We start from the raw sequence: 25,299 nt of genomic DNA on the forward strand, positions 1-25,299 counted from the left end.
ACTGGAAAACTCAACAGAAACTATAAAAAACAGAAACAAAATAAAGAAGTAAGGATAAAATAATAATAATATAAAGATAAAAATACAAATAAAAATAATGAATGAGAACAAAAAGACTACCATCAGTATTTAAAAGGCCAGGGAAGAACTTTTTTAAAAAAAATCATTTTATTGGGGGCTCTTAAAACTTTTTAACAATTCATGCATCAATTGTATCAAGCATATTTGTATATATGTTGCCATTTGTATATATGTTGCCATCATTATTTTCCAAACATTTACTTTCTATTTGAGCCCTTGGTATCAGCTCCTCTTTTTTTTTCCCCTCCCAACCTCACCCCCCACCACCACCACCACACACACACTCATGAGCCATTAATAAATTATAAATTATTACTATTTTCATACCTTATACTGACTGTTGTCTCCCTCCCCCCGTGGTTGTGTTGTTCATCTTCTTTGGGCAGGGGTGGAGGGGATGTGTTATGTGTCAATTATTATGATCTGTTCCTCCTTCCTCCCTTCCTCTCTCCACCTCCCCCTACCTTCCTGGTATCACTATTCCCATTTCGGTTCCTGAGGGGTTCATCTGACCTGGATTCTCTTTGCTGTGAGCTCTTATCTACCTGTACCTGTGAGCATGCTCTGGTCTAGCTCGCGGTGAAAGGCAGGACTGGGGCCATGACAGTGGAGGGTGAGGGAGCCTCAAGGAACCAGAGGAGTATTTTATGTTTCATTGGTGCTTCACTGCACACTGGTTGACTCATTCCTTCAAGGGGGAAAAAATTGTGATGGAACAAGCAAGAACAATCAGGTTTGATCAAGGGAGAGATCAACTGCTAAGTATCATGTTCGATCCAGTATAATCACGATTACATGATCTCTATCTCATAGTAAAAGTGTTCGAGGACCTTCCTGTAGTTCGAGGGAATCTGCCAAAGGCTTAATCTGACTAGACACACTGCAGATGGGTTTGAGGCTCCTACTGTCTTTCACAGCCTTCTACAAATTGGGTGTTCATAATCTAATTTCTGATACTTTTCTCTTTGTCATATTTGAATTTTGTATTTTCATCTTTGGATCACACAGCTGCTGTGTTTCTTCCAGGAGGACTTAGTTAACTCCTCACTTAGTTGACTCCTAACTCAGATGGCTGCTTGTTTCAATACAAGTCCTTAAGATCCCAGACACTATTCGCATTGACAGTCGGGCACCATCTGCTCTCTTCACCACATTTTGCTGTAGCACCTTTACCCTCTTACCTTTACCATTTCATGAAGGTGAGTATCAAACCATGTTATCAGAACTAACTGTTCTTGGATTGGGACTAGAGTTAAGTGGTGGCCCAGCATCCATCTGCTTGTCCCTGGGATCTGCACAACTCAGGTTTACTTTAGCAGTTGTATTCTGACAAAATCAAAACCCCATAAGACCAATTACAACAACAATTGCAACAAACGAGCCTGCAAGCAAAAACAAAACAAGTAAGTCAGCATGTTGTTCTGTTTTACGTACAGCCCCTGTGAGTTGGAACTAATTCAAAGGTAAGTGTGGTAGTTACTCAACTTCATCTCAACTTGATACACAAAAATGAAGGGCTGGAGTCTAACCTCTCCATCAGGTCACAGTCTGATGCCTCACTATGGGCATGGCCTTCTCCCTGGGGCAGGACACGCTTTCTCTCTGCTTCACATTCCTATTGACAAGCCACATGGAGTCACATTGATGTCAGCCAGAACCTTGGAGATGCTTCCACCACCGCTGGATCCACAGGACTTTCCACCTACCAATCTGAGATCTTCCTGCATTCCACATCATTACATGTGCTGCGTGAGTTTGAAGAGAAATTCATGGACTAATATCACACTTATGGGCTAATATCAAACTTTTAGAAGTAATCTGGACTGGGTTGGGATATTTTATTGATGCATAATTACTTCTTGATAAAAAGTTCTCTCTATATAAAGACATGTACATATGAAAATATATTTATATATGAGGATGGGTAAATAGATCTATGCACATATATTTATAGGTTTAGTATTAAGATAGCAGAAAGACATTGGGCCTCCACTCAAGTACTCCCTCAATGCAAGAATATTTTCTTCTATTAAACTGGCATTCTATGATGCTCACCTTCCCAACACAACTGCTGAAGACAAAGCGGGTGAATAAGCAAATGTGGTGAAGAAAGCGAACGGTGCACAGCTATCAAAAGATATAGTGTCTGGGGTCTTAAAGGCTTGAAGGTAAACAAGCGACCATCTAGCTCAGAAGCAACAAAGCCCACATGGAAGAGGCACACCAGTCTGTGTGATCCCGAGGTGCTGATGGGATCAAGTATCAGGCATCATCAGAACAAAAAATCTTACTATAGTGAATGAGAGGGGGAGTGTGGAGTGGAGATCCAAAGCCCATTTGTAGGCCACTGGACATCCCCTTACCGAAGAGTCCCGGGGAGGAGACAAGCCAGTCAGGGTGCAGTGCAGCAATGATAAAACATACAACTTTCCTCTAGTTCCTAAATGCTTCCTCCTCTCCCACTATCATAATCCCAATTCTACTTTACAAATATGGCTACACAATAGGATATACACTGGTACTGATAGAAACTGGAAAAACACAGGGAATCCAGGGCGGATGATCCTGTGAGTGGCAATACCGGGAGGGTGAAGGGAGGGTGGGTTGGAAAGGGGGAACCTATTATAAGGATCTACATGTGACATCCTCCCTGGAGGACAGACAACAGAAATGTGGGTAAAGGGAGACCTCAGACAGGGCAAGATATGACAAAATAATAATTTATAAATTATCAAGGGTTCATGAGGGAGGGGAGGGGGAAGCTGGGAAGAAAGGGAAAAAAATGAGCACCTGACACCAGGGGCTTAAGTGGAGAGCAGATGTTTTGAGAATGATGAGGGCAACGAATGTACAAATGTGCTTTACACAATTGATGTATGTAAGGATTGTGATAAAAGTTGTTTGAGCCACTAATAAAATGATTTTTTAAAGCCTATGAACTTTTAAAAGAAATAATTAATTAAAAGTTCTCTCTCATACATAAAAAAAATAATGAAAGGCAGAAAAACAAGAACCCATAGAAACAAAAAAAGCAAAACATTGTCAATCATTGCTATGAGGTATAAGGCGATTACACTGATAACATCATCAATTTTTCCAATGACACAACACTCCAGACACTGTCAGTATAAGGAGTCTATGCGAGAACAGTTCCCCCATGAGCCACAACCCATGAGTTGTTTCCCTACACAGTTCACTCTCCTGTTCCATTGAGCTCTGTGTCCTCCAAGCATGGGTACTGGAGCCACGCGACCCATCCAAATGGATGAGGATGTGCTCACTTCTCCCAGCAACAAGTGCTAGGGGCTTCTCCACAGCAAAACTCACAGAAGCCTTGGTGCCTAAGACTTTACCTGGGAATCAGTCATACAGGTTCGCAGCCTTCAAGTGACTTCAGCCATTCAGTTTTGTGTCCTCCCATCTTAAGCTAAAAACAAGTATCACTATCAATCATATTTTTTGTTTATTAATTTTGTTGCTGTTGATTTGCTTGAACCTCACTGGTGTCACAGAACCATGTGAGCTTGTTTCAATTTTACTTTTCCTGTTTTTGCAATGATTCAGACTCGGGTTTAGATCTAATAAGTAAGGAATCAGGGGGATTTTTAAGTCTGTGACATTTCTCTTTCGTGTTTTTGTTTTAGTTTAATATTTTCTTTTTTTAATTTCGTTTTTTTAGTTTAATATTTTCTTTTTAATTGTGGAATAAAACTCATATAACTTAAAACATATTGTATCCATCATTGTGGATCCTATTGCATCAGAACAGTGACAGTATCCCATCATGTGATTCTCCGCCCCCCCCCCCCCCATTCACTACCTCTCTCTCCCCTCTCCTCTCCTCTCCTCCCCACGGACCCCAACCTAATCGTAGTTTTCAAAGTCTTTTCCTTTGACGTGAAAACCACATAAATCATGTTTCTAAAATAAGCTATTTGGTTAAGCAAAGCCCTATAGTCCAGAGGGTCAGTTGTTTGGAATGCTAACCTAAAAGTGGGCAGTCCAAACCCACCAGCTACTCCATGGAAGAAAGGTGAGACTTTCTGTTCTTTGAAAGAATTTTGGCCTCAGAAACCTTATACAGCAGTTTTGCAATGTCCTGAGACCTTTCTGGGGAGCCTGGGTCCAGTCACCAGCGTTCAGCATGGGGTGGAGATTCACCACCCACCCACCAAAAGGTCAATGGTTGGAACCCAGCGGTGAGTCCACCGAAAAATGATGTGACAGCCTGCTTCCTTCGTGATTACAACCTTGAGAAACCTAGATAGTAGATCGACTCTTTCCTACAGGGTCAGGAGGCATCACCTTGACTGCGGTGGTTTGTGTTTGCTTTAGTTTGGTTTGCTTTCCATTCAATTGGATTGGTTTGGTTCAGTTTGGTTGGATTTTGCTTAGTTTTTTGTTTTGTTTCGTTGTTTGGTTTTAAGTAGTCAAACTGGTACTGAGGTAGCCCAATACCTCAAGTATAGAACAATGCTATTAAGAGGCTGAGCATTTCAGATTGCGAAAATTACCATACTCTTTCAAAACTTGACATTTTTATTGCATTTTGCAGTGTGTTCTTCTTTTTTTGTTTTCTAACTCTAGGTCTTTGCACATTTCACTAAAATATTTGACTTTTTCTTCTCAAGCGACCCTTTGAAATATTCTATTCAACTAAGTCTTTGACTTGTCAGGTCTTCTGCCATTGGTGCTCAATGCAGCCAATCTGTTCTTGAGATATTCTCACAACTCAGGTGGGATGGATTCAAGGTCATAATTTGGCTCTCATGGACTTGTTTTAACTTTCTTCAGCTTCAACCTGAGCTTACATATGAGCAATTGATGGTCTGTTCCACAGTCATCTCCTAGCCTGGTCTCACTGTTGAAATTGAGCTTCTCCATCTTCTCTTACCACATATGTAGTCAATTTGATTTCTCTGCATTCCATCTGGAGAAGCATATAGTTGCCTTTGTGTTGTTGGAAACTATAAATTTTAAACAAACAAGTCGTTAGTCTTGAAAATTTTTATCATGTGATCTTCAGCTTCATTTCTTTCGCCAAGGCCATAATTTCCACTGTTCCTCCCTCCTTGTTTCTACCTTTTGCATTCCAAACACCAATAATTATCCATGCATCGTGACAGCATGTTTGATTCCATTTCAGACAGGAGATGTCATTATAATTCTTCAATTTCTTCACCGCTAGCTTTAGTAGCTGGTGAATAAATTAGAATAATAGTTTTGTTGATTGGATACGATTGATGGATTGAATCATGATAGTTGTTCTATCACAGACAGCGCTGCACTTCAAGGCAGATCTTGAAATGTCCTTTTTGACAATAAAGGCAATGTCATACCTCTTGACTTTGTCACTCTTGGCATAGTAAGTCATGTGATTTTCTGATTCAAAATAGCCAGTATCAGTTCATTTGATCTCACTAACCCTAGGATATCAATCTTTATTCATTTCAATTCATTTTAAATGACTGCTAATATTCTTAAACCTATACTTTGAACATTCAAAGTTCCAATTTTTAGTAGATTTTTGCAGCTATCTCTTCTCATGTGGAGTCAAGTCCCATCAGTAAATGAAGGTCCTGAAAGCTTTACTAACACAGGCTTTATTCCAATCACATCAGTGTGGTCAACTCTACTTTGAGAAGGCAGCTCTCCCTCAAGCATATTGGGTACCTTCTCACCTGAAGGGCTCATCTCCTGTCACTATCTCTGACAACATCATTAGTTCAATATCTGACTAAGCTCCACTGAAACCTTTCCCATTTAAGGGACCCAGTTGGCATTTGAAATACCAGTGTTTCTGGAATCACAGTAAAACACAAGCCACCACAGTATGAAAAAATGACAGACATGTTTGCGATTGAGAATGGAAGAATAACATCCATGAACTAGGTTTTACCAGTGACTGCCAGCCAGCTGACTCTGATGCGTAGCCACCCTATAAGGCAGGAGACACGTAACTTTAATTCGCTCTCATTATAGACCACCGGTTCTATGGCTTCGTAAGGTAGAGAAGAGGGAAAGGGAAATCTTAGCAGGAGAGCGAGGACAAGCAGGGACTCAGGAGAGCACTTAGAAACAGGGAACATCTGTGCCCTTCCGATTTCCACCTGATCACACAGGACTTATTTGAGTGAGTCTGGAAAAGTATTGAGTTCCACGGGGGTTTAACTTGAGACAATTCAAGGACAGGAACATTCCAAGAGCTAGAGTGGAATGAACATACTATTCTCAAGTCAAGTTATTCAGATAAATCTACATGACCAAACATGATAGCAAAGCAGGAAGAGATCCCACCCAAAAGGACTGGATATTGTCGAAGTGATCAGGTAGATAGCAGGACAATGTAAGGTGGGAGGGGGGCTCCTGAGGAGGTTGAAGAAGTGCAGGGTATGTGAGGGATAGGATTTCCCCAAATATGATCTGTCTCTCAGTGACTCGATCCAACTGATTCTGACACCTAGCCAGCCTACAAGGCAGAATTGAGCTGCCACTTTGGGTTTCTGAGGCTGTAAATCTTTCAGGGAGCAAAAATCTCATCTTCCTGCAACCGAGAGATGGTGGGGTCAAACAGCTGACCTTATAGCCCACTAGACCAGATGTGCCTCTGTTACTTCATTCTTCCGGGTATCTAAATATTAATTGCAAATAAATGTGCTTAGCATTCTTGGAATCTATGAAGTATTTGAAAGTATTTCATTCCTAAATGAAATTTGCATTTTAGTAAAAGCACTTGACTGCTAACCAGAAGGTTGATGGCTGACACTCACTAACCACATAGTAGGGGAAGATGTGGTAGTCTGATTCCATAAAGATTTATTGCCCTGAAAACAATGGAGAACCATTCTATTATTGGATTACTCTGAATGAGTGGACATCAACTGGACAACAATGGGTTGATTTGGGGACTAAAGGTTCCCTACTCGGAAACCCAATGAGGCCGTTCTACTCTGTCCTATGGAGTCACTACCAGGCATAATCAAGTCAGTGACAATGGGTTGGGGTTTGGGGGCATTCCAATCATAGATTATGAACTAATCTGTCTAGGGTGTGACTGGGTGGGCAAATTGTTCTCTAAACCTCCTTCCTTCCTGCAGATTCATTCAAAAATGGTGCCATTGCTCAAAAACCAATGTAGCATTCTGAGACTCTTCAAAGTCATAGAGAATGCGTGCCCTCTCAGACTCCCTCTACTGCCCCCTCACCAAACAAAGGAGGAATTTTTCTGCTTTATAACAAGATTTGCATTGTTCTCCAGTTCAAATCTTGTCCAAATCTAGTCTTTTCTCTGTACCAAAGATCAGAAGATATGAGTTCAAGAACCTTTCCTAGAAAAATAGGGAGATAAATACCTGTCAACCATATGCTTGGAATCTCAAGTGTCCATAATTAGTGGGCCTCGCCCTTCTACAAAAATGATTTTTCTCAAAATACTGCCCACAAGTCAATTCTGACTCTGACCTTACATACCATTCATGAGGCTGTAAATCTTTATGGGAGCGTATACCTTCATATTTCTCTTACAGAAGAGCTGCTGGATTTGAACCCCTGACCTTGTGGTTAGCTTACTCGACATTGCCACCAAATGATAGAATGGCTGAGAGAGAGGTGAAATTGGAGAGCAGGACTGGAAACCTGGCTACAGCGTTAACATGCTCCGACACTGCTGTGCCTCCGATGCCTGCTGTGGGTTGTGGTTCGGTGCCATCCATAGAGTCCATTCTGCCTCACTGGAACTCTATAGGGCCGAGTTGAACCGCCCTATAGGGTTCCCTAGGACTGTAATCTCTATGTAAACAACTCCCTGGCTCTTTTCTCCTGGGGAGGCTCCAGTGGGTTCGAACCACCATCTTCTCGATTAGCAGCTGAGCGAATGCTTTAACCATGACAGGTCCAGGCTCCTTCACAGTACCCAACTAGACATTAGACTGAGGAGGAAAAAAAATGAGTATCCATTCTACCTAAACAATGGTTTTTGTGAGCATGGTGTGAGATAAAATATGTGATAAGATATGTGGGAAAAGGTGCTTTATGAAACTAATGTTATTAGGAAGTGTCCAGAAAGTTTAAAATGAAGGTTAGACCTTGCACGAACACTCGCAGCAGTTCCAGCAGCTGCATCCTCTGTTTGCTCTCTCCATCCTCCCTGCCATCACTCCTATGCAAAAGTAGTCTTGCTCTGCAAACCACAACTCTCAAATATCTCTTTGCTTCCCTCCTTCTTACTCCCCCCAACCCCACTTGCTTTCAATCGGATTCCCATCCCCTGAGCTTCTGCTTTACAGAAATCCTAGGGCAGCCACTAGAAGGTAGAGAAGTTACTTCTCTGGATTTTTCCCCCTTAGGATTTTATAAGCAGCCCATTTCCTCATCAAGAGTACACCTCTGGATACCACAATGCTTCAGCACTCCCCGCTTGAATTATAATGTCTATCAAAAGAAGCATCTCTCGGGAGGCTTGAGTGCTAAGTGGGGAATGATTTTAGAGAGATGTGTGGGAAATGATTTCATTATTTGGCAGTTCCTAAAGGCAAGATGATTTGGGAAGTTGTTTTTTTAAAAAAATACATTTGATCAGCTCATTATACTATTTTCTAATTCCTGAAAATGCCTCGTGACTGGAAAAGTATAGTTGGCAGCTGCAGTGAGGTAGAAATTTCATAAAAACAAAGGATTATAGTTGTTATTTTATCTAATTCGTTTATCTCTGTGTCACATAAATCACATAAATATATATATTCACTAGGATAAATCTTTCTTATACAGATATCTCCATGAAAGTCTATCACTCTGAAATAAAAGACATGGACAATGCCCCAAGGATGGGAACAAGTGAAAGCCCCACAGAAATGTACCCAGTGTCCGCCATGAGAAGGATATTCAATGGGGCAAAGCATCGAACAAAAAGATCCGGATTTTTCCCAACCGGGGTTAAAGTCTGCCTGCAAGAATCCATGAAACAAATTTCGCCAGTCCTCAGGCTTATTATAGATTGAGAGGTCAGGAGAAAAGATTAAATCTCTTTCCTCTTCTGTTATTTCCTTCCGCCCGCCCCTTTTACTTCACTATCCATTGCCTTCAGAATAGCACTTGCTTGGAGCCCGAGTTGGGAAGAGTGATTCACTGATTTGGTAGGAACGAGTTATAAGTATTCAAAAACATGGCAGAAATTTGCTCTTACAGGATTAAAAGAATGCAGTACGGAGCCATCAGGGAACACACAAGTCACCAGAAAATCTTGGTATCTGGCTTTACGTCTGCTTCATTTTTGCCTACATTGGACTTTCACGTTGTTCTTCTGAAGAGAGAAGCACGGAGTGTGTGCAGGATCCGATACCAAAGCACGCGGATTTGTGACTAAGATTTTATATTTCAAAAGCAGCATTACAATCCAGATTCTCTTGCTACATTTAAATTTTTTACTACAGAAAACCTCTGAAGTTTGGAATCCATGCGCAACGTAGCCACAAATTAACAGTGGTTACTAAGATACGATGCAAGGGTGATAACAGATTGATGATACAGTTATTGTGGCTTCCAGCAGAGTTCCGGGCGTGTTTACCCCCAAGAGAACATAAAACAGTTTTATAACATCTCCAGAAATCGCTTTAGACTTAAATCATGCTAAAGCCATCAGTAACTGCCTTTTTCATTCACTAAGCACTAGTGGGGGCGGGGGCAACTCACATGGCTTCCTCTTTAAAGAAAGAAAAAGAAAAACTTTGTTAGCTATATTAAATATTCCAGGCTGTTGTTGCTGTTGCTATAAGGTGTCGTTGAGTCTGTTCGGACTCCTGGTGACTGGTTCTGTTGGGTCTCCAGAGAAGCAAAACCAGTGGCACTTGTATTTGTATAAAGAAAGAGGGTTGTAGTGAGAAATGGCTTGTATGGTTATAGAAGTTGGTACGTCGGGAGTCTCCTGACTCTTGTGGAAGCTGACAAAAAAAGAAAATGGATAACAAGGCAGGAGGCAGAGGCAAACAGGCTGGTGGCTGCAGAGGCAAATGATTGCGAATTCGGCCATATGAATGCGCTAAATGAATCCACTGTGTACGGTCTGCTCACAGCTCCTGGGATTGGCAAGTGACCCAATGAGGGATAATGAACCAAAGGCAGGATACAGCTCCCAGAGAAGGTGAAGGGCCCCAAATACCTCAGCCCTGCTTGGTCTCTCTCTTACAAAAGGCCCCACCCCCAGGAGGTGTCATCAGGCTGGGACTTGATTGAGAACTTGGGCTCCACCCCCATTCTCATAACTCTCCTCACAGTGACCCTCTGTACAAGGCAAAACACTGTCTGGCCTTGTGCCATCCTCACAAGAGATATGAAGGTTGAGTCATTGTTGCAGGCCCTGTGTTGACCCATTGCCTTGATCTTTTCTGCTGCCCATCTACTTTACCAAGCATGATGTCCTGCTCCAGAGATCTCTCCTGATAACATGCCCAAAGTACATGAGACAAAGTCTCGCTTCCCTTGTTTCTAAAGAACAGTCTAGCTGTACCTCTTTCGAAATAGATTTGCTTGTTCCTTTGGCAGCCGTGGTGCTCTCAATAATCCTCACTGGCACCATCATTCAAATGCATCAATTCTTCTACTGTCTTCTTTATTAGGTTTTCAACTTTCACGCGTGCATGAGGTGGTTGAATGTTCCATGGCTTGGGTCAGTTTAACCTTGTCCTCAAAATGACATTGATGCAAATGAAGTTCAGTACCTTGGAGCAAACAGTGTAGCCAATTCACTCACTCCAAGTTAGAGGAAGAAAGAAAAGGTTTATTTGAGTAGGTGACACCAGCCACAACACAGCTGTCGTACGGCATCCTGTGTGAGATCAGAATCCATAGGGAATGCATACCTTTTACTTTGGGATTTATTCTTTAGGTATCATGTATAGATGTTTTACATTAATTCAGGCTTCAGGATAACCATGGGAAACAATTGTTGACCATGAATAAACAAATAGAATAAAGTTCTCTTAATTTGGGGCTAGTCTTGGGATGTCTTTGTTGACTCCCTGGATATCAGGACCCAGCTTTCAATCACTCACAGTTAGGTAAATAAGGGAAGATGCTCAAAGTTATCTGGCCTTTCTAGAAGACATCCACAGCTAACCTTTATGCCTTTGACCAATGTAGTGAGTTGCAAAAATTCCCGAGAGGCTACATTAAGCACCTGAGGGTTGCTATATTTAGTAAAGGAGATTTTTTTTAACTACATTAAGTTTAAGTAAAAGAACTTAGGTTACATCTCTGTTCTTTAACACATTTTAGCAGTCTTGTTCAGCAGATTTAACCAAAGCAATACATCATTGGATTTCTTGATTGCTGCTTCTGTGAGTTTTGATGTGAATCCAAGTAAAATTAAATACTTGACAACTCTCGGTTCTTCCATCATGAGATTGTCTATTGGCTCAGCTCTGGGGATTTTTGTTTTCTTGACATTGGGTTTCAATCCATGTTGAAGGCTGCAATCTTTGACCTTCATCAGTAATTGCTTCAAGTGCTTCTTCATCTTCTGTAAGCAAGGTGTGTTATCTGCATGTTGCATGGTACTATTGAGCCTTCCTCTAACCCTTATGCCATGTTCTTGGAGTACAGATCATGTGTTCAGCATACAGACTGAAGAAACATGGTGAAAGGATACAACCCAGACACTCACCTTTTCTAGTTGAAACCATACAGTATTCCCTTGTTCTGTTTGTGTGACTGCTTTTTGGTCTGTTTATTGGTTCTGTGTGAACACAATGAAGTGCTCTGGAATTCCTACTATTCCCATGTGATTCGTAGTCTGTTATGATCCATACAGTCAAATTCATTTGCATAGTCAATAAAATACAAGTAAACATCTTTCTGAAAACACCAAAGAATGCCAAGGATCTTGACTATTTTAATTCTAAACTCAATCTTACATGTGAGAGACGAGGAGATTTGCACACTGGTTGTTTGCATCCATTCCCAAAAGCATAGTCTTCTAGAAGCACATTGAGCCAAGAGTTCGATTCAGTTCTAGCCTGTGGCATGTGCGCACAACAGCAACTGAGAACTTGCTTCATGACACTAACATGCGGCAAAGTTACCTGTTAAGATGTTCAAGGGTTGAATTAATTTGGAGAGTTCTTATTGATTGTTGAAGGCATAATTAACTAACAGTCTCCAAAATATGATGCTTATCATCCTCCTGTGATTCATTTTATATGGAAGTAAAGAGACATGTGCATTCTGACAGAAACCTTGTCCACAGTGCAATGGAAAGTGCTGGGTCATACTCAGCAGGACTAAATTATAGTAAATCAAGGGCACTACATCAACTCTCTGAGGTCTTAGCACAATGACCCTCTTTGCAAGTTCTCAGCAAATGCTTGCTGATGGATGTAGGAGGGCGAGGAGCACACCGAGAATGAAAAGGATAGTAATGTGTGTAAATTATCCATATTAACATGCCTCTGTACGCATTACATCGTTAATTTGGTAAGTTCCATATTGTTTGAGCACAGATATATAGTATTTGCAGAGCACTGAAATAGACACATGTATTGCTAATTATTTTCATGTAACTAGTAATTTTTTTTACAGCATCCACAAATAAGATTCACGGCAGATATTTTCAGAATAGACTATTTATTGCTGAAATGGAACTTCGAGCTCAGAAATTGTATTCTTAGCCCGTTATTTTGGATTCAGTTTGCCTTTTTCATTCTTGTTTCTATGGATGAAGCAAACCACTCTTTATGACCCTACAGCAGTGGCAGTTCATTATCTTCATGGTTGTCCCTGTGGGTATGAAATGCATCAGTGCTGGTTTCTTAAGTCTAAAACATTGGTCCACAAAGAAACAAGAACTAAGGCCCAGCTACGAAGCAGAGTTCCTTTGACAGAGTCCCATACTTCCTGTCACTACTGCTTTGACAAAATCACCTGTGGGCATCTCTCGAACTTAACGGTGAAGGAAAGGCTTACATTCTGCACAACAAATGAAACAGAGAGCTTCGACAAAACAAAACGAGGCAATGCTGAAAGCAACGCAATTGGAAACGGCCTGAGCTCTGCTGCAGAATCTGAACACGCGCGTGCCCAGACGCAACTGCAAACGCGGCAGCTTCCTTAGGGGTCGTTTCTTATCCTCTGCTAGGTGCTCCTGATCCCAAAGCCAGAGTTTCCCTTCAGGACCTGATCTTCTCTCCTCTCCTCTCCTCCCCTTCTCTTTTCTACCCTCTCCTCTCCTCTCTTCTCTTCTCTTTCACTCTTCCCTATATCAAAAATTAATTCTGTGTGACTGGAGAGTTTAACAATGAATAGGGTCCAGTTTCTTTCTATTCCAAATTTAACAACAAACCAGCAATGTTGCCAACTGAGGACTTGGTAGAAATGTAGAATCTGACATCCTACCTGCAGACCAACTTTCAGAAGCTAGATGTTAACAAAATACACAAGAATTTGTTTGCACCTCAAACTAACTGAGGTTTACGAAAGTGAAGGAATATGCCCAGGGCCACAGAGCAGACTAAGAACCCAGTGTCCTGACTTCCATTTCAGTGTCTCAGCTATGCCCTTAAAGTGTGCCCAATGCTGTGGGGGACATTTTTTCATAAATGTGCTATAATTTAATCCTTCCTGCCAACCTGAACTTTTAACTACAGACAACTATGCCTGCTTTCTAGGACACGGGATCTCTGGAGTTCTTCCTGTCTCACCAAAGAGCCTAACATCTGGCAGTCAGCAGAAAAACTGAGACACTGTGCTGGAATGTCAGGTGTTAACCAGTGAGTGTAGGATGACAGAGGAATCAAGACTACGATTACTCTAAAATCTCGGTAGCTATTGCCCTCTGTAGCTCCAGATATGGATGACACAAGAAGAGGAAATGAAGGGTAAGATCTAACTCTGAGGTCCTTGTAAACTCATTCTTAGCTCTGAGATCTTTTGATGCCTTAACTTCCAAGAGTTCTTTTGACGATGCCTTCGTAAGGCAAGGGACACTCCCAGGAGGTTGTGCACTGCTCCTCCTGCTCTCACACTCCTAGAGGGATTCTATGCCTCCTATTTTATGGTAAATTTCAAAGAGGCAGAAAAATGACTTTAGAGAGCCTACAGAAATAGTTACCCCTCACAAAGAGTCTGAGAAACGCTCCTGTCCCTGTTTCATTTTGTATATTTGATCTCTATAATCTACAATGTCCCAGGGAGATCATTCTTCAAATATTTCCAAACAATTGTGCTTCAGGGAGAAATTTCTCCCAGACCCTTCTCAAAAAGAAGATGTGGATGGAGCTGAGGGGGTTGCTGTGTTCCTGGAGGGAGGGTAAGGGTAGCAGAGAAAGAGGAGGACTGAGAAGCTATAGGCACCAGAAGCAGGCACCTCCTGCAGATCATCAGCCTCAGTTTTGCCAACTACATGCCAAGGTGCTGCGCAGTCATTTCTGCATAGCTGTTGACATATCCAGGGCTACAAAGCACTGAGGAAATGAACTATGTACATCTATACTGGATGCCAGCATAGCGATGGTGTTCAAGAGAAACAAAACCAGGACACTTATGATTATACTTGTGTGTGTGTATATATATACATATATATGTGGATAGCTCTAAATAGCAAGAACGAATATAACCACTAATTAGTCCACACAGGGGTACAGAGAGTTCAATCCAATTCACTTTCATGGGACAGTTAATCTACAGAAGGTCCTTCCAATTAACACGGGCCGCTGGTCCAAGGTCAAGGAAACAGAGAGCCAAGGGGCTGGCGGGAGATTCGGAGTCTGCCCACAGGCGACAGAGTAGGCCAACAGGCCGCAGACACAGCATGGGGTGGGGGGGTGGGGGCGCACCAGCAGGAAGATGCGATGTCAAGCAGTAGCAGAGGCAGGTTGCACATAGTTTAGCGAAGCAGGTCCTGATGGAGCCTTGAGTCACAATGCATGGGACGGTGACATGACCCAGGAGTTGGCACAGCCCACAGGTCTCACAGAGCACCAAACTAGGCAGCTGAGTGTGGGTTTACTTAGCGGAAGAGGCTGGAATTGAACAGTCATTTATCTCAGTCACCCTCCAATCAAGCTGCTACCTGATTGACAGGCTAAACTCTGCACACATGTACCTACAGAAGCCATGATGGCCCCAGACAACATGCAATGGTTGTGATCTGATGCTCACGATCACAGGACCAGACTACAGTTTATTGGACTATGCATAAAGTAAATATGAGTTGGCGATTATCAAATAGCACCTAACAAAAACAATATGCAAAATCATACAATGCCCCCAAGCTATAGTTTGGGATAGAGGGAGAGAAGTCAACTGAAGGTTATAATTGTACTGAAAAATTTAAAAGGCCACATCTAAAACCAAAACCATTGCCAAACCCTCGGGTGTAGTTCTGGTTTATACAAAATACTGTATCGCCAGCGCTTATTTTTTTAGCTAAACCAGAAGCTGCATGGGGAAAACCCAGAAGCATTAAGTAATATCTCCCAGAGGCACATGCAATCTGCAAATGAGAAGGAGAGCAGGGCGTGGATTTGCTCAAACTGGGCACACAACATGTATGGTGTGGGCAAACCTGCAAGCCTGAACGTGTTATCACCTACTTCTTGATAGGGAGACTCTGGACTGAACATAGTGGTCGAGAGCCTGAACATCGGTGTCAGGAAAGGTCTTACCACTCCCAAATCTTTATCGGACAGAGGAGAGATTGCATTCACCCAAGTGGCTCCTCTAGGACATGAGCATTCCTGGGCTCTCCAGGTGTGCTGCCCCTTACAGTTTCCCTAATTCATGAAAGTCCCTGGAACCATCGTAAGTGGTGGAAACTGCATGCTCTCCTGGTTTGGGAAGTTACTAAGGAAAAGATTAATTAGTTTGCCATTTCTCATGGTCAAGTTATCGCTGATAGGTAAAATGAACTTCTATTGTTCTAGAATTTTCTTTTTTAATCTGAAAACTAGGAAAACTCTCCATGTAAAAGTAAATGGAGAGGAAGAAAAGCCTAGGAATGTGAATCTTCAAACAGGTGTTCTTGCCTATTTCCACCCCACCGCCCCTTTTCTCAGCACAGCAGTCAGTGTGACTTTAGAAAGTGACATAGTGTCAGGCCCAGCGTCCCTTACTGATGCTCATCCTACTGGAAGTAAACGCTAGCAAATTATAAAAGAAGTAATATCAACTATAGCAGGTGCCATTGATTTTATTTTTCTTATTAACCCCCTAAAATGATTATACGCTTGCATGCTTTTCAATGAACATTTACATTTCTTCATTATAAGTTTAATTAATGGGGTAGGATGTGTAGCTCTAGTTGAGTTGGAAATATTGATGTTTTGAAACGGAAGCAAGGAGGGAAGCATTCTTATGTGTATAATGACAGCTACCACGGCCGCTTTACACTTCCCGCCCATGCAATTAAGCACATGAGCAAGCGCTTCTTAACAGTTGGAGGAAGCATGCAGTTCTGTTTCCTCCATTAACTTACATTTCCGTTCTGTTTCTCCTCAGAATTTTTATCTAAATACAACTTATGTTTATACTTATAAAATTCTGTTATTGATTGCTCTAAAAAAATCCATAAGAAAACTGTTAGATAAATTGAAATTACATTTATTTCTTGTGACTATAGTTTTAGGTGTGTTATTTCCTGGATTTAGTTGTATTCACAATTATTTCTAAGTATATTTGGTTAAAACAAATAGCTATATTATCGAGTTGACAAATATTTTTTAAAGTAAATATTTTATTAGCAAGGAGGAGTCTGGTTAGATCTGGGGTTTAAAGGCACCGAGCGCATAAAGGTTAGGAGTGGGGCAGCTGACCACAAGGTTGGCCTGTTGGAGGGAAACACTGAGGTTTTCTACCCCCGTAAGCAGTTACAGCTCAAAAACTCACAGGGGCAGTTCTACCTTGTCCTTTAGGGTCTCTGGGTTGGCATCAACTCGATAGCAGTGAGTTTGGGGTTCTTCTGTCTTTTAATCAATAGAAATGAAATGAACAGGATTTGACAGGGGGCTGATGTAAATGAGAGGCTCTTTACCTTGGTCTTTATTAGTTTCTCTTCTGTCTGTTTCAGGCTGCTTTAATTTTGACATTTCATTGATTCATGTATCATTTCTTCTTATTATATTGTATTAACTCAAAGAGATAGAATTACACATCAATTGTAATCCAATGCTTTACTCTTTTACTTGGTTTTCCTTAAGTGCTGAGAAAACTTGATTACAAAAAGAAGTAGATGACTACGGTGAAGGGAAGTTACTTGCTATGTCTCTTCTATCCATAGTCTGTATAATCCCCACCAAATAAATAGGTAAGATCCTGCAAATCAGGTGTAGAACTCTAATAGAGGGAATTGATGCATTTAGCCATCCTATAAAGTGAGCTGTTCCAAAGACAGGAACAGATAATCCCACAACCAGGAAGAAAGAAGACACAGAAATGAGAAATGTCCGAAATCCCTGCATGGAGAGGCAGGCAGTACAGGAGCAGCACTGAAGCCATGAGAGCGAGCTGCAGGCTTCCTGGCCCACAGGACGGACAAAGCTGAGTGTCTTTGGCAGGAGGTTGACTTGCAAAATGGGGTACCCTTTGGCATTTATCAACACTAACGGACCTTTTCGATGCCAAGAAATTTGGAAGACAGCCACTTGGCCAGCTGATTGGAAAAGATTCATTCTTGTCCCCATTCCAAAGAAAGATGACCTAGCAGAATGCACAAACTATAGAACAACAGCATTATTATCACATGCAAATAAAATTTTGCTGAAGAACATCCAACAATATTTACAGCAGCACACTGACAAAGAACTGTCCGAAATTCAGCCAGATTCTGAAGAGAACATGAAATAAAAGTTTTAATTGCTGAGGTCAGGTGGATCTACACTGAAAGCAGAGTGTGTTAGGCAGGGCTTTCTAGAGAAACAAAACCAGGACATGTATGATTAGGCAGATGATGATGGATGGATGGATGGATGGATGGATGGATGGATAGATAGATAGATAGAGATTGATAGATTTACACAGCAAGAAGGAATATGACAACTAATTAGTCCACACAGCAGTACAGAGGGGTCAGTCAACTCATTCTCATGGAACAGTTAATAGACTGAAAATCCTTCAACTCACAAGCACATCAGTCCAAGGAGCAGGAAGCAGGCTGCAGACACTTCCCTCAGGCAAGACAGAGCTTATGAAACAGGCTCTGATGGGATTGTGAACTCAAGCGATGCCCAACTACAGGATCCACCAGCCTCGAGCTCAAGCGATGTATGCACCAGCAGCGTGGCGAAGCAGCTCTCAAAGGAGCCTCAAGCTTGAGAGACACAATTCATGGGTCAGCTTAGCTTACAGGTCATGCAGAAAATCACTGAGGCAGAAAACTAGCTAAAACAACAACATGCTAGTCAGATCACCAGAATCAAGAGAGACAGAGGTGGGCCTTGAAGATCCATTTTTCTAGTTGCCCTCCAATCAAGCTATGACATGATTAAACTCTGCCCACACATTCCTATTGGCCTAGTCAGCATGATAAACCTATCACACAGCGACTAACGGGAAAAGGTTTACTTGTCTCTTATTGACTATGTAAAGGCAATCAACTATGTGAATCATAACAAAATATGGATAGGTTTCGTAAGAACAGGAGTTCCAGAACACCTCATTGTGCCCATGTGGAACTGGTGCATGGATCAAGGGCAGCGGTGTGGGACCACAACAATGAAAACTGTTGTTGCTGTTGTTGTCAGGGGACTTGAATCCGCGACCAACCTTAGAGACCCTGCGCACAGCAGAAGGAAACGCTGCCCGGTGCTGCACCGTGCTCACAATTGAGCCTATGGCTGAGCACACTGTTACAGCTATGATGTCCATCCATCGCTTTGAGGACCTTCCTGCGCTTTACTGGCCTTCCAATAAATCCAATTCCTTTCTCAACCTTAACACTATTCTTTTAAATTCTCCCCTGTGTTGCAACCGGAGGGCAATGAGATCAGGGCTAAATGAATGGAGAAAGGATTGTGACCAAAAGGGGAGAGAAAGGGAGGTGTGCCCTGGGCAATCCAGTTACAGGCAAGCATGCACTGAGAAGTTGAGACCTCGACACTGAGTCCCTTTCAATTGTGGGTCTGCTTGTCCTTTTGAAAGTTTTCAATTATAGCTGGGCTGCCTGTACACCCCCTCCCCGCCGCCCATTTGAAGACTATTTGTCTACCATCTGCTACACAATATTTTTTCCCTCCCGACATCTCGCTGGCTTCATGTGTCACTCTCAGTCCCGCTCCCATCAGCACTGACCTCGGGCTGTCCCCACAATGCTGCTCGCTCTCTCTAACCTGGGGGCATTTACTGGGCCCAAGCTGCTGAAGCATCACCTTTAGAGTCAGGTCTTCCTAGAACTCGATTTTAAACTTCAACCTTACACACCCAAGCGTGCGCGCACACACTTCCTTTTTTTTTCTAAGCAGCACACAGTGAGAGTTCAATAAAGTTTTCTTAAATTAATTCATTTCTCTGAGGTGTAAATTAGCATGTCACCATAAGACCTCCCCATGTTATAAACATGTGCTTGCGTTAAGGAAGGAGGTCTTCTTAGGATGTGGCCGCTTGGCCAGTTTTCCATCGCAATGCTTTTGTATTGCAGTAGGTCAGGAAGCTGTGTGGCAAGCACATCGGATCTTTTGGGATCGCATTCCTGACACACGGGAATACCAAGACTGGGTCAGCGTCTGCCAGCAGGAAACTTTCTGTCCCTTTGATACTGGAAAAAATGTCAGCAACTCCCAAGACGACCGGGCACTTCTTCAGCAGGTAAGCCTAGAGAGGGTTGTTTGTCTGGGGCACTAACTAAATCTCTGCCCCAGCCTCCCGTCTCTGCCCTTGTGAACTGGCTTTCACAGTTAAAGAAATAGTGGACGATCCCTGATCAGTCCAACAGGAATTTTATTCTTGAAAACTAATATCATACAGACAAGTTGAAATGAAGCTGACAGGAAAATGAAAATAGACTTCAGCTCTTCCATCGGCATTATCTCCTGGAAAAATTACTTTCTATTTCTTTACAGAGAATAAAACAGACAACCTTCCCTGAGAGGCAAGCACCCAAAATAGAGTGCTGTGTGCTCTTGACTTTTGAAAGATCATATAATGGAGTAAGACTGAGCTATTGCACCTTTCTGTTAGTATGTCAGCCACCGAGACCTGTGTGGGTTATTCTGATAGACCATGTATACATATCTTCTGCATATAAAAGAAAAAATGGTAGGTATAGGTGGAGATAGATCTTTGCATTTGTCTTGTAGATGAGCTGAATTGCTTATGATGTGAGAAGTATGTAGTGTGCATCCTCACCAAAGCAATTAAAATTGTTTAATTTTAGAACTAATAGTAAACTATTAAGGAGGCTTGGTGGCGTGGCTAAGTGTTGTACTCTAACTGCGAGGCCAGTGGTGCAAACCCACCAGTCACTTCACAGGAGAAATATGAGGCTGGCCTCAGACACCTGATATAGGGTCGCTACAACTTGTAATCAACCAGATGGCTATGGGTTTGGCTTGCATTTTGGGTATGGTAAATTAATAATTACATCAAAAATGTTTAATATACCCAGAGCAACTGAACTTTGACCTTTCATTTGGTATTCTGTAAAGTGTCAATATTCCTCAATCTAAATCACTGACGCACTGAGCTTTATTCTCAACCGGAGCTAACTAGCAAATGAGAAAATCAAAATGGAAAAATCAGAAAAAGGACAAGTGTGTTCGGTTAAACAACTGAAGAAGAGAGACATTCTAATCAAACTGTAACTGTTCAAATAACATACATTTTATAACATGTAAAAGTCTAACTCTACAGAGAATAATGTCATGAAGCGATAAATTTAGCTCTCTGAATTACCAGCCATTCTTTATAACACCTTTCACTCATGTTCCTCTTTTCCATTCCTGTTGTCGCCACCTCGCCCAGGACACTATGAATTCACACTGGAAAACAGCCAACTCTCACCTTCCTAACAGATTTCTCTTCTTCTCATCACTGCCCATCCTGAATTTCTAAGACTGCTGCTAGAAATGAAATCTGAAATGTTTCATTTCTTATATGAGTCCTGTTCGGTGGCTTTCCGAAGATTCCCACATCTGCCCGTTGCCCTTCTGCACTGTCACGCCCTCAGGCTGCTCACTTGCTCTGTGCCGCAGGAGCTGCCTGGAAGGATGGATGGCAACACTGCTTTCCCTTGTCCTCTGTCTTCTGGTTTGAGCCAGCCACGCGGGAGTAGAGATTAGAGGGGGGAGGAGAATGAAGTCAGTGTGAAAGGAATGAAGTATCAGTCCTTTCTCCCCAAGACTTGTCCCTGGTTGACACAAATGACTACTACATTGCAGACTGGAACCACCCAGAGCCCCCTTGGAAGAAAGGTCTAGCAATCTACTTTCCACCACTCAGTCACTGAAAGCCCTCTGGAGCGCAGGCCTGTTCTCCCACACACACATACTCATGTGCCTCAAGAAGGACGCAATAACAACTGACTTGGTTTCAGTTTTCTGCTCAAAAACCTTGCCAACGCTGATCATTTCCTTCAACTTAAGCTCAGATCCCGTCAGGCGACCCTTTCATAATGCTGTCTCTATGTCCAGGTCATGACACCACTCCACCCTCTTATTGTTTCTCCCTTAGGGGTCATTTTAGCACTTGAAGTACTACTCTGCCTTGTGATTGCTCTTATATTCTCCCTGCAGTCTAGTAACTAGCCCCTTTATTGAACTTTGCTCAAACCAATATGTTTTCTGCCAAGACCTTGACTGATGCTCCCTCTCATTCACCGCCATAGCATATTCTGACTCATACCAACCCTACTTGGTGGGGTAGAACTCCACCTCCAAGTTTCCAAGACTGTAAGTCTTTAGTAGAGAGCTTCATCTTTCTCCTGTGGAGCATCTGGTGGTTGTGAACCTCTGACTCTGTGGTTAGTAGTCCAACACATAACCCACCAGGTCAAACTAATTAATCCAGACCCCCATCATCTTCTGGCTATCCAACTTGGCCTTGCATTACCAATGACTCCACTACTATTACCAGTGAACTTCCTCACTACACAGAACTTCTGATAGTGAGACTTCCCCACTGGATCAAAATAACCTGACTTCTCCAGGAAACCTCATAAACCCTGTTCTTCAGTCAAGCTCCAGGTTTAACCCAACCTCCCCATGACAGTAATCCTTCCCTGTTTTGAACATGAAAACATATTAGGGACTTACATTGTATTCAACATGCCCTTGCTTTACTATTTGCCTAAGAAAGTGTAAATGCTCAATGGCAGGGGTTGTGTGATACTTCCCCGCTGGTTACACAGAACTCAGCAAAGTCCTTATGTATTTCATTAATTGATTCTATCTATCCAAACAGTTTCTTACATCTTTTTAGAAGTTATCACCAGGAAAACGCATGTGACTTTTGAAAACTTTAGTACTAAAGTATTTTCCCTTGTTCATAATATACCAAGATATTGAGTCCTCTGATTTAAATATAGGATAATTACTTATTATAAAATACTATCAAGAATTCTATTTTTTTTAAAACAAAGTGAAGTAGAGGCCATCCATAAATCAAAAACTCAACATTGTAGAGCAAGACAAAATAGAGAAACATTAAAAGTTACTAGAAGAAATTGTCCTGACCAGAAAGAGAAAAAAATGGAATCATTCCATCCACTCCCATACTTGCCAGCATTGCAGGAAGAAAGAAAGGGGAAAAAGATATTTGACATAAGCTACAATTAGCAGGTTGTTAAAAAAAATTTTTTAACTTCTTTTACTTGGAAACTTGGGACTTTTCCAAGAAGCCAAAACAGAAATTTTTCTCCCCTGACTATCTCACGACTGTGCCAATTTCAAACAACTTTAAAATAAAAGACAAAGGACCAGCTGTGTGACTTAGCTTCTTAAATCAGAGCTCTGCAGTAATGGATGGTGTGTATCACCTGTTCAGTGACAGGAGCATGCTTAAGAGCAAATTATATGGAAACAGTGTCCAGCATGAATCCTACACAAAGTGGGCAGAAACTAATGCATTACCCAATGCTTTAATAATTACTCTTCTTGGTCATTTTCTTTCCCCAGGAGGTGAAGGAGGAGGCTAACTTAATGATGGAGGAAAGGAACTCTGATTAGAAAAAATGTTCATCATGTAAAAGAAAGAAAAATGTTTAAGTTATTAATGATATGTTTAATATAATGACAGTTTGCCTATTACCTGTAGAATTCTTTGTTAACCACATAGTATAATACTGGCAAATGGACTCAAACATGCCAAGCTTCTCAAAGATGGCTCCAGATCAGGCAATGTTTGGGGGTGAGTACACAATGTCCACAGGCATCAGCTCTAACTCAAAAACTCATATGGCAGCAAGAAAACAAGAAGAGGTGATTCCAAATTTCACCACTGAGTCTCAGTTTATATGTGTCCTTGTGCACCAAGATGGCTGTCTGTACTTTCAGTTGACAGTCTTTCTGGCTGACGCCATTAGCCACGACAGTTTATAGCTTTCTAGATGGCAAGGCCACAACAGGGAATTTAGCCATTCCCAAGACTCTCATCGGGAACCAACATGATCAAATATCAAAGTTAGCTGCTACAATACTGAAATTTCAACAGCTATTCCTACCAAGATTACTTTCTAAATAAATCAGACTAGAATTGACCAATATATGGAGTCAGCTCTATAACAATGGCTTTAGATCTCCTCCCCGCCCCCCACCCCCTGAATATCTTCCACATTGCCTCTCCATGGCACTGAAAACCTTTCCCCCAAACTATCTGACTGGTCCCCAATGGAAGCAAACAAAATAAATATTGTGTGCAGAAAGAGTTCCGTATACCTATATTGCCAGAAAAATACTACTTCTCTCTCATTGTCTTAACCACAAAATTACTTGATGTTACTTAAAGTTATCTAATGACTTTCTGGATTTTCAGGATCATGGGCCTTATATTTCAGTGAGACTATAAAAAGCTTCAAAAAGTTCTTGGAGTAATGGAATTAAAAGATAACGGCTATTTTTTTTTCCTTTTTGAAGTCCCTTCATGAATTGTCATAGAATAGAACATCAATTCATCTTTACTTTGGCAAGAACACAGTAAAAGTGCAACGAAACCCTAAAACATCAATCAGCAAAGCCCAATGGTACCTTCTACCATATGCAATCGGAACTGCACCATGCCTACATGCTTGTGGAAATCCCTGAACTCAGCTGTGATCTTTTTCTGTGTAACTTGTTGGAGCCTTCTTTAACAAGAATATACTTGAAAATCACCTCTATAACTAAAAAATAAATAAAAGGGTATTTTATATGCTTTATCTCTATTCCATAGAGGAAATTTTAAGTGTGTTTCTCCTATTGTCATCGGTTTCTTTCTTATCATCCTGTCTTTTTATATTTTGTTAATAGAAAAGATGAAATAATAACAGAGGAAACATTGGAAGATCCTGGTGAGATCCCTGTGCTTTCAACAGGTAATCTTAGACCTCTTCAATTAGTCTGCTTCTGGATCTCTTCCTAATAATTATGAAAGCACATTATTTATTAAGATATTTATATTAAAATTCACAAATTTAAGTATAATCTCTCAAAGCTAAGTTATATTTCTAGCCTCATAAAATAATTGGTACTCACTGTAAAACTTGAAAATTGTAGCAAAGAATTCTAAAGGTAAAACAAACTCCCTTATTATTCTACAACTGGAAGCAACCATTATCAACATTTCTGCCTATTTCTTTACAGTATTTATTCTATTTTGATACAAAGGTAAAGCAAAAAGTATTGTTACAGTCATAGAAATTTCATTAAACAAAAATATCAAAATGTGATGCTATGGTTCCTCCATTTAGGTATATTCACTTTGGAAGGTGGTATTTTGGTCTCTCTAGGCCTTTGCCTATGAATTCATCACTCTGGGTGAAGAAAGCTGATGATGCCCAGCTATGAAAAGATATAGTCTCTGGACTCTTAAAGGCTTGAAGGTAAATAAGCAGCCATCTAGCTCAGAAGCATCAAAACTCACATGGAAGAAGCACACCAGTCTGTGTGACCATGAGGTATAGAAGAGATCAGGTATGAGGCATGGAAAAACAAAAAATCATATCAGTGTGTGCCCACCTTCCTGATATGATCACAGAAGACAAATGTGTGCATAAGCAAATGTGGTGAAGAAAGTTGATGGTGCCCGGCTATCAAAAGATAAAGCATC

The 25,299-nt window shown here is 41.4% G+C and overlaps 1 protein-coding gene across 1 annotated transcript in view; it reads left to right on the forward strand.

Moving 5' to 3' along the window:
- Positions 1-25,299, forward strand: part of IMPG1 (interphotoreceptor matrix proteoglycan 1) — a gene marked incomplete at its 3' end in the record, with an annotated part of 133,327 nt that overhangs the window by 20,823 nt on the left and 87,205 nt on the right. Inside the window, 5 exon segments of the mRNA XM_075553758.1 lie at positions 8,848-9,045; positions 9,048-9,080; positions 19,700-19,866; positions 20,121-20,149; positions 24,501-24,565. Coding sequence (XP_075409873.1) covers positions 8,848-9,045; positions 9,048-9,080; positions 19,700-19,866; positions 20,121-20,149; positions 24,501-24,565 — 492 coding nt within the window.

This window comes from Tenrec ecaudatus, chromosome 7 (genome assembly GCF_050624435.1).
Source record: "Tenrec ecaudatus isolate mTenEca1 chromosome 7, mTenEca1.hap1, whole genome shotgun sequence".
NCBI classification, from domain to species: domain Eukaryota; kingdom Metazoa; phylum Chordata; class Mammalia; order Afrosoricida; family Tenrecidae; genus Tenrec; species Tenrec ecaudatus.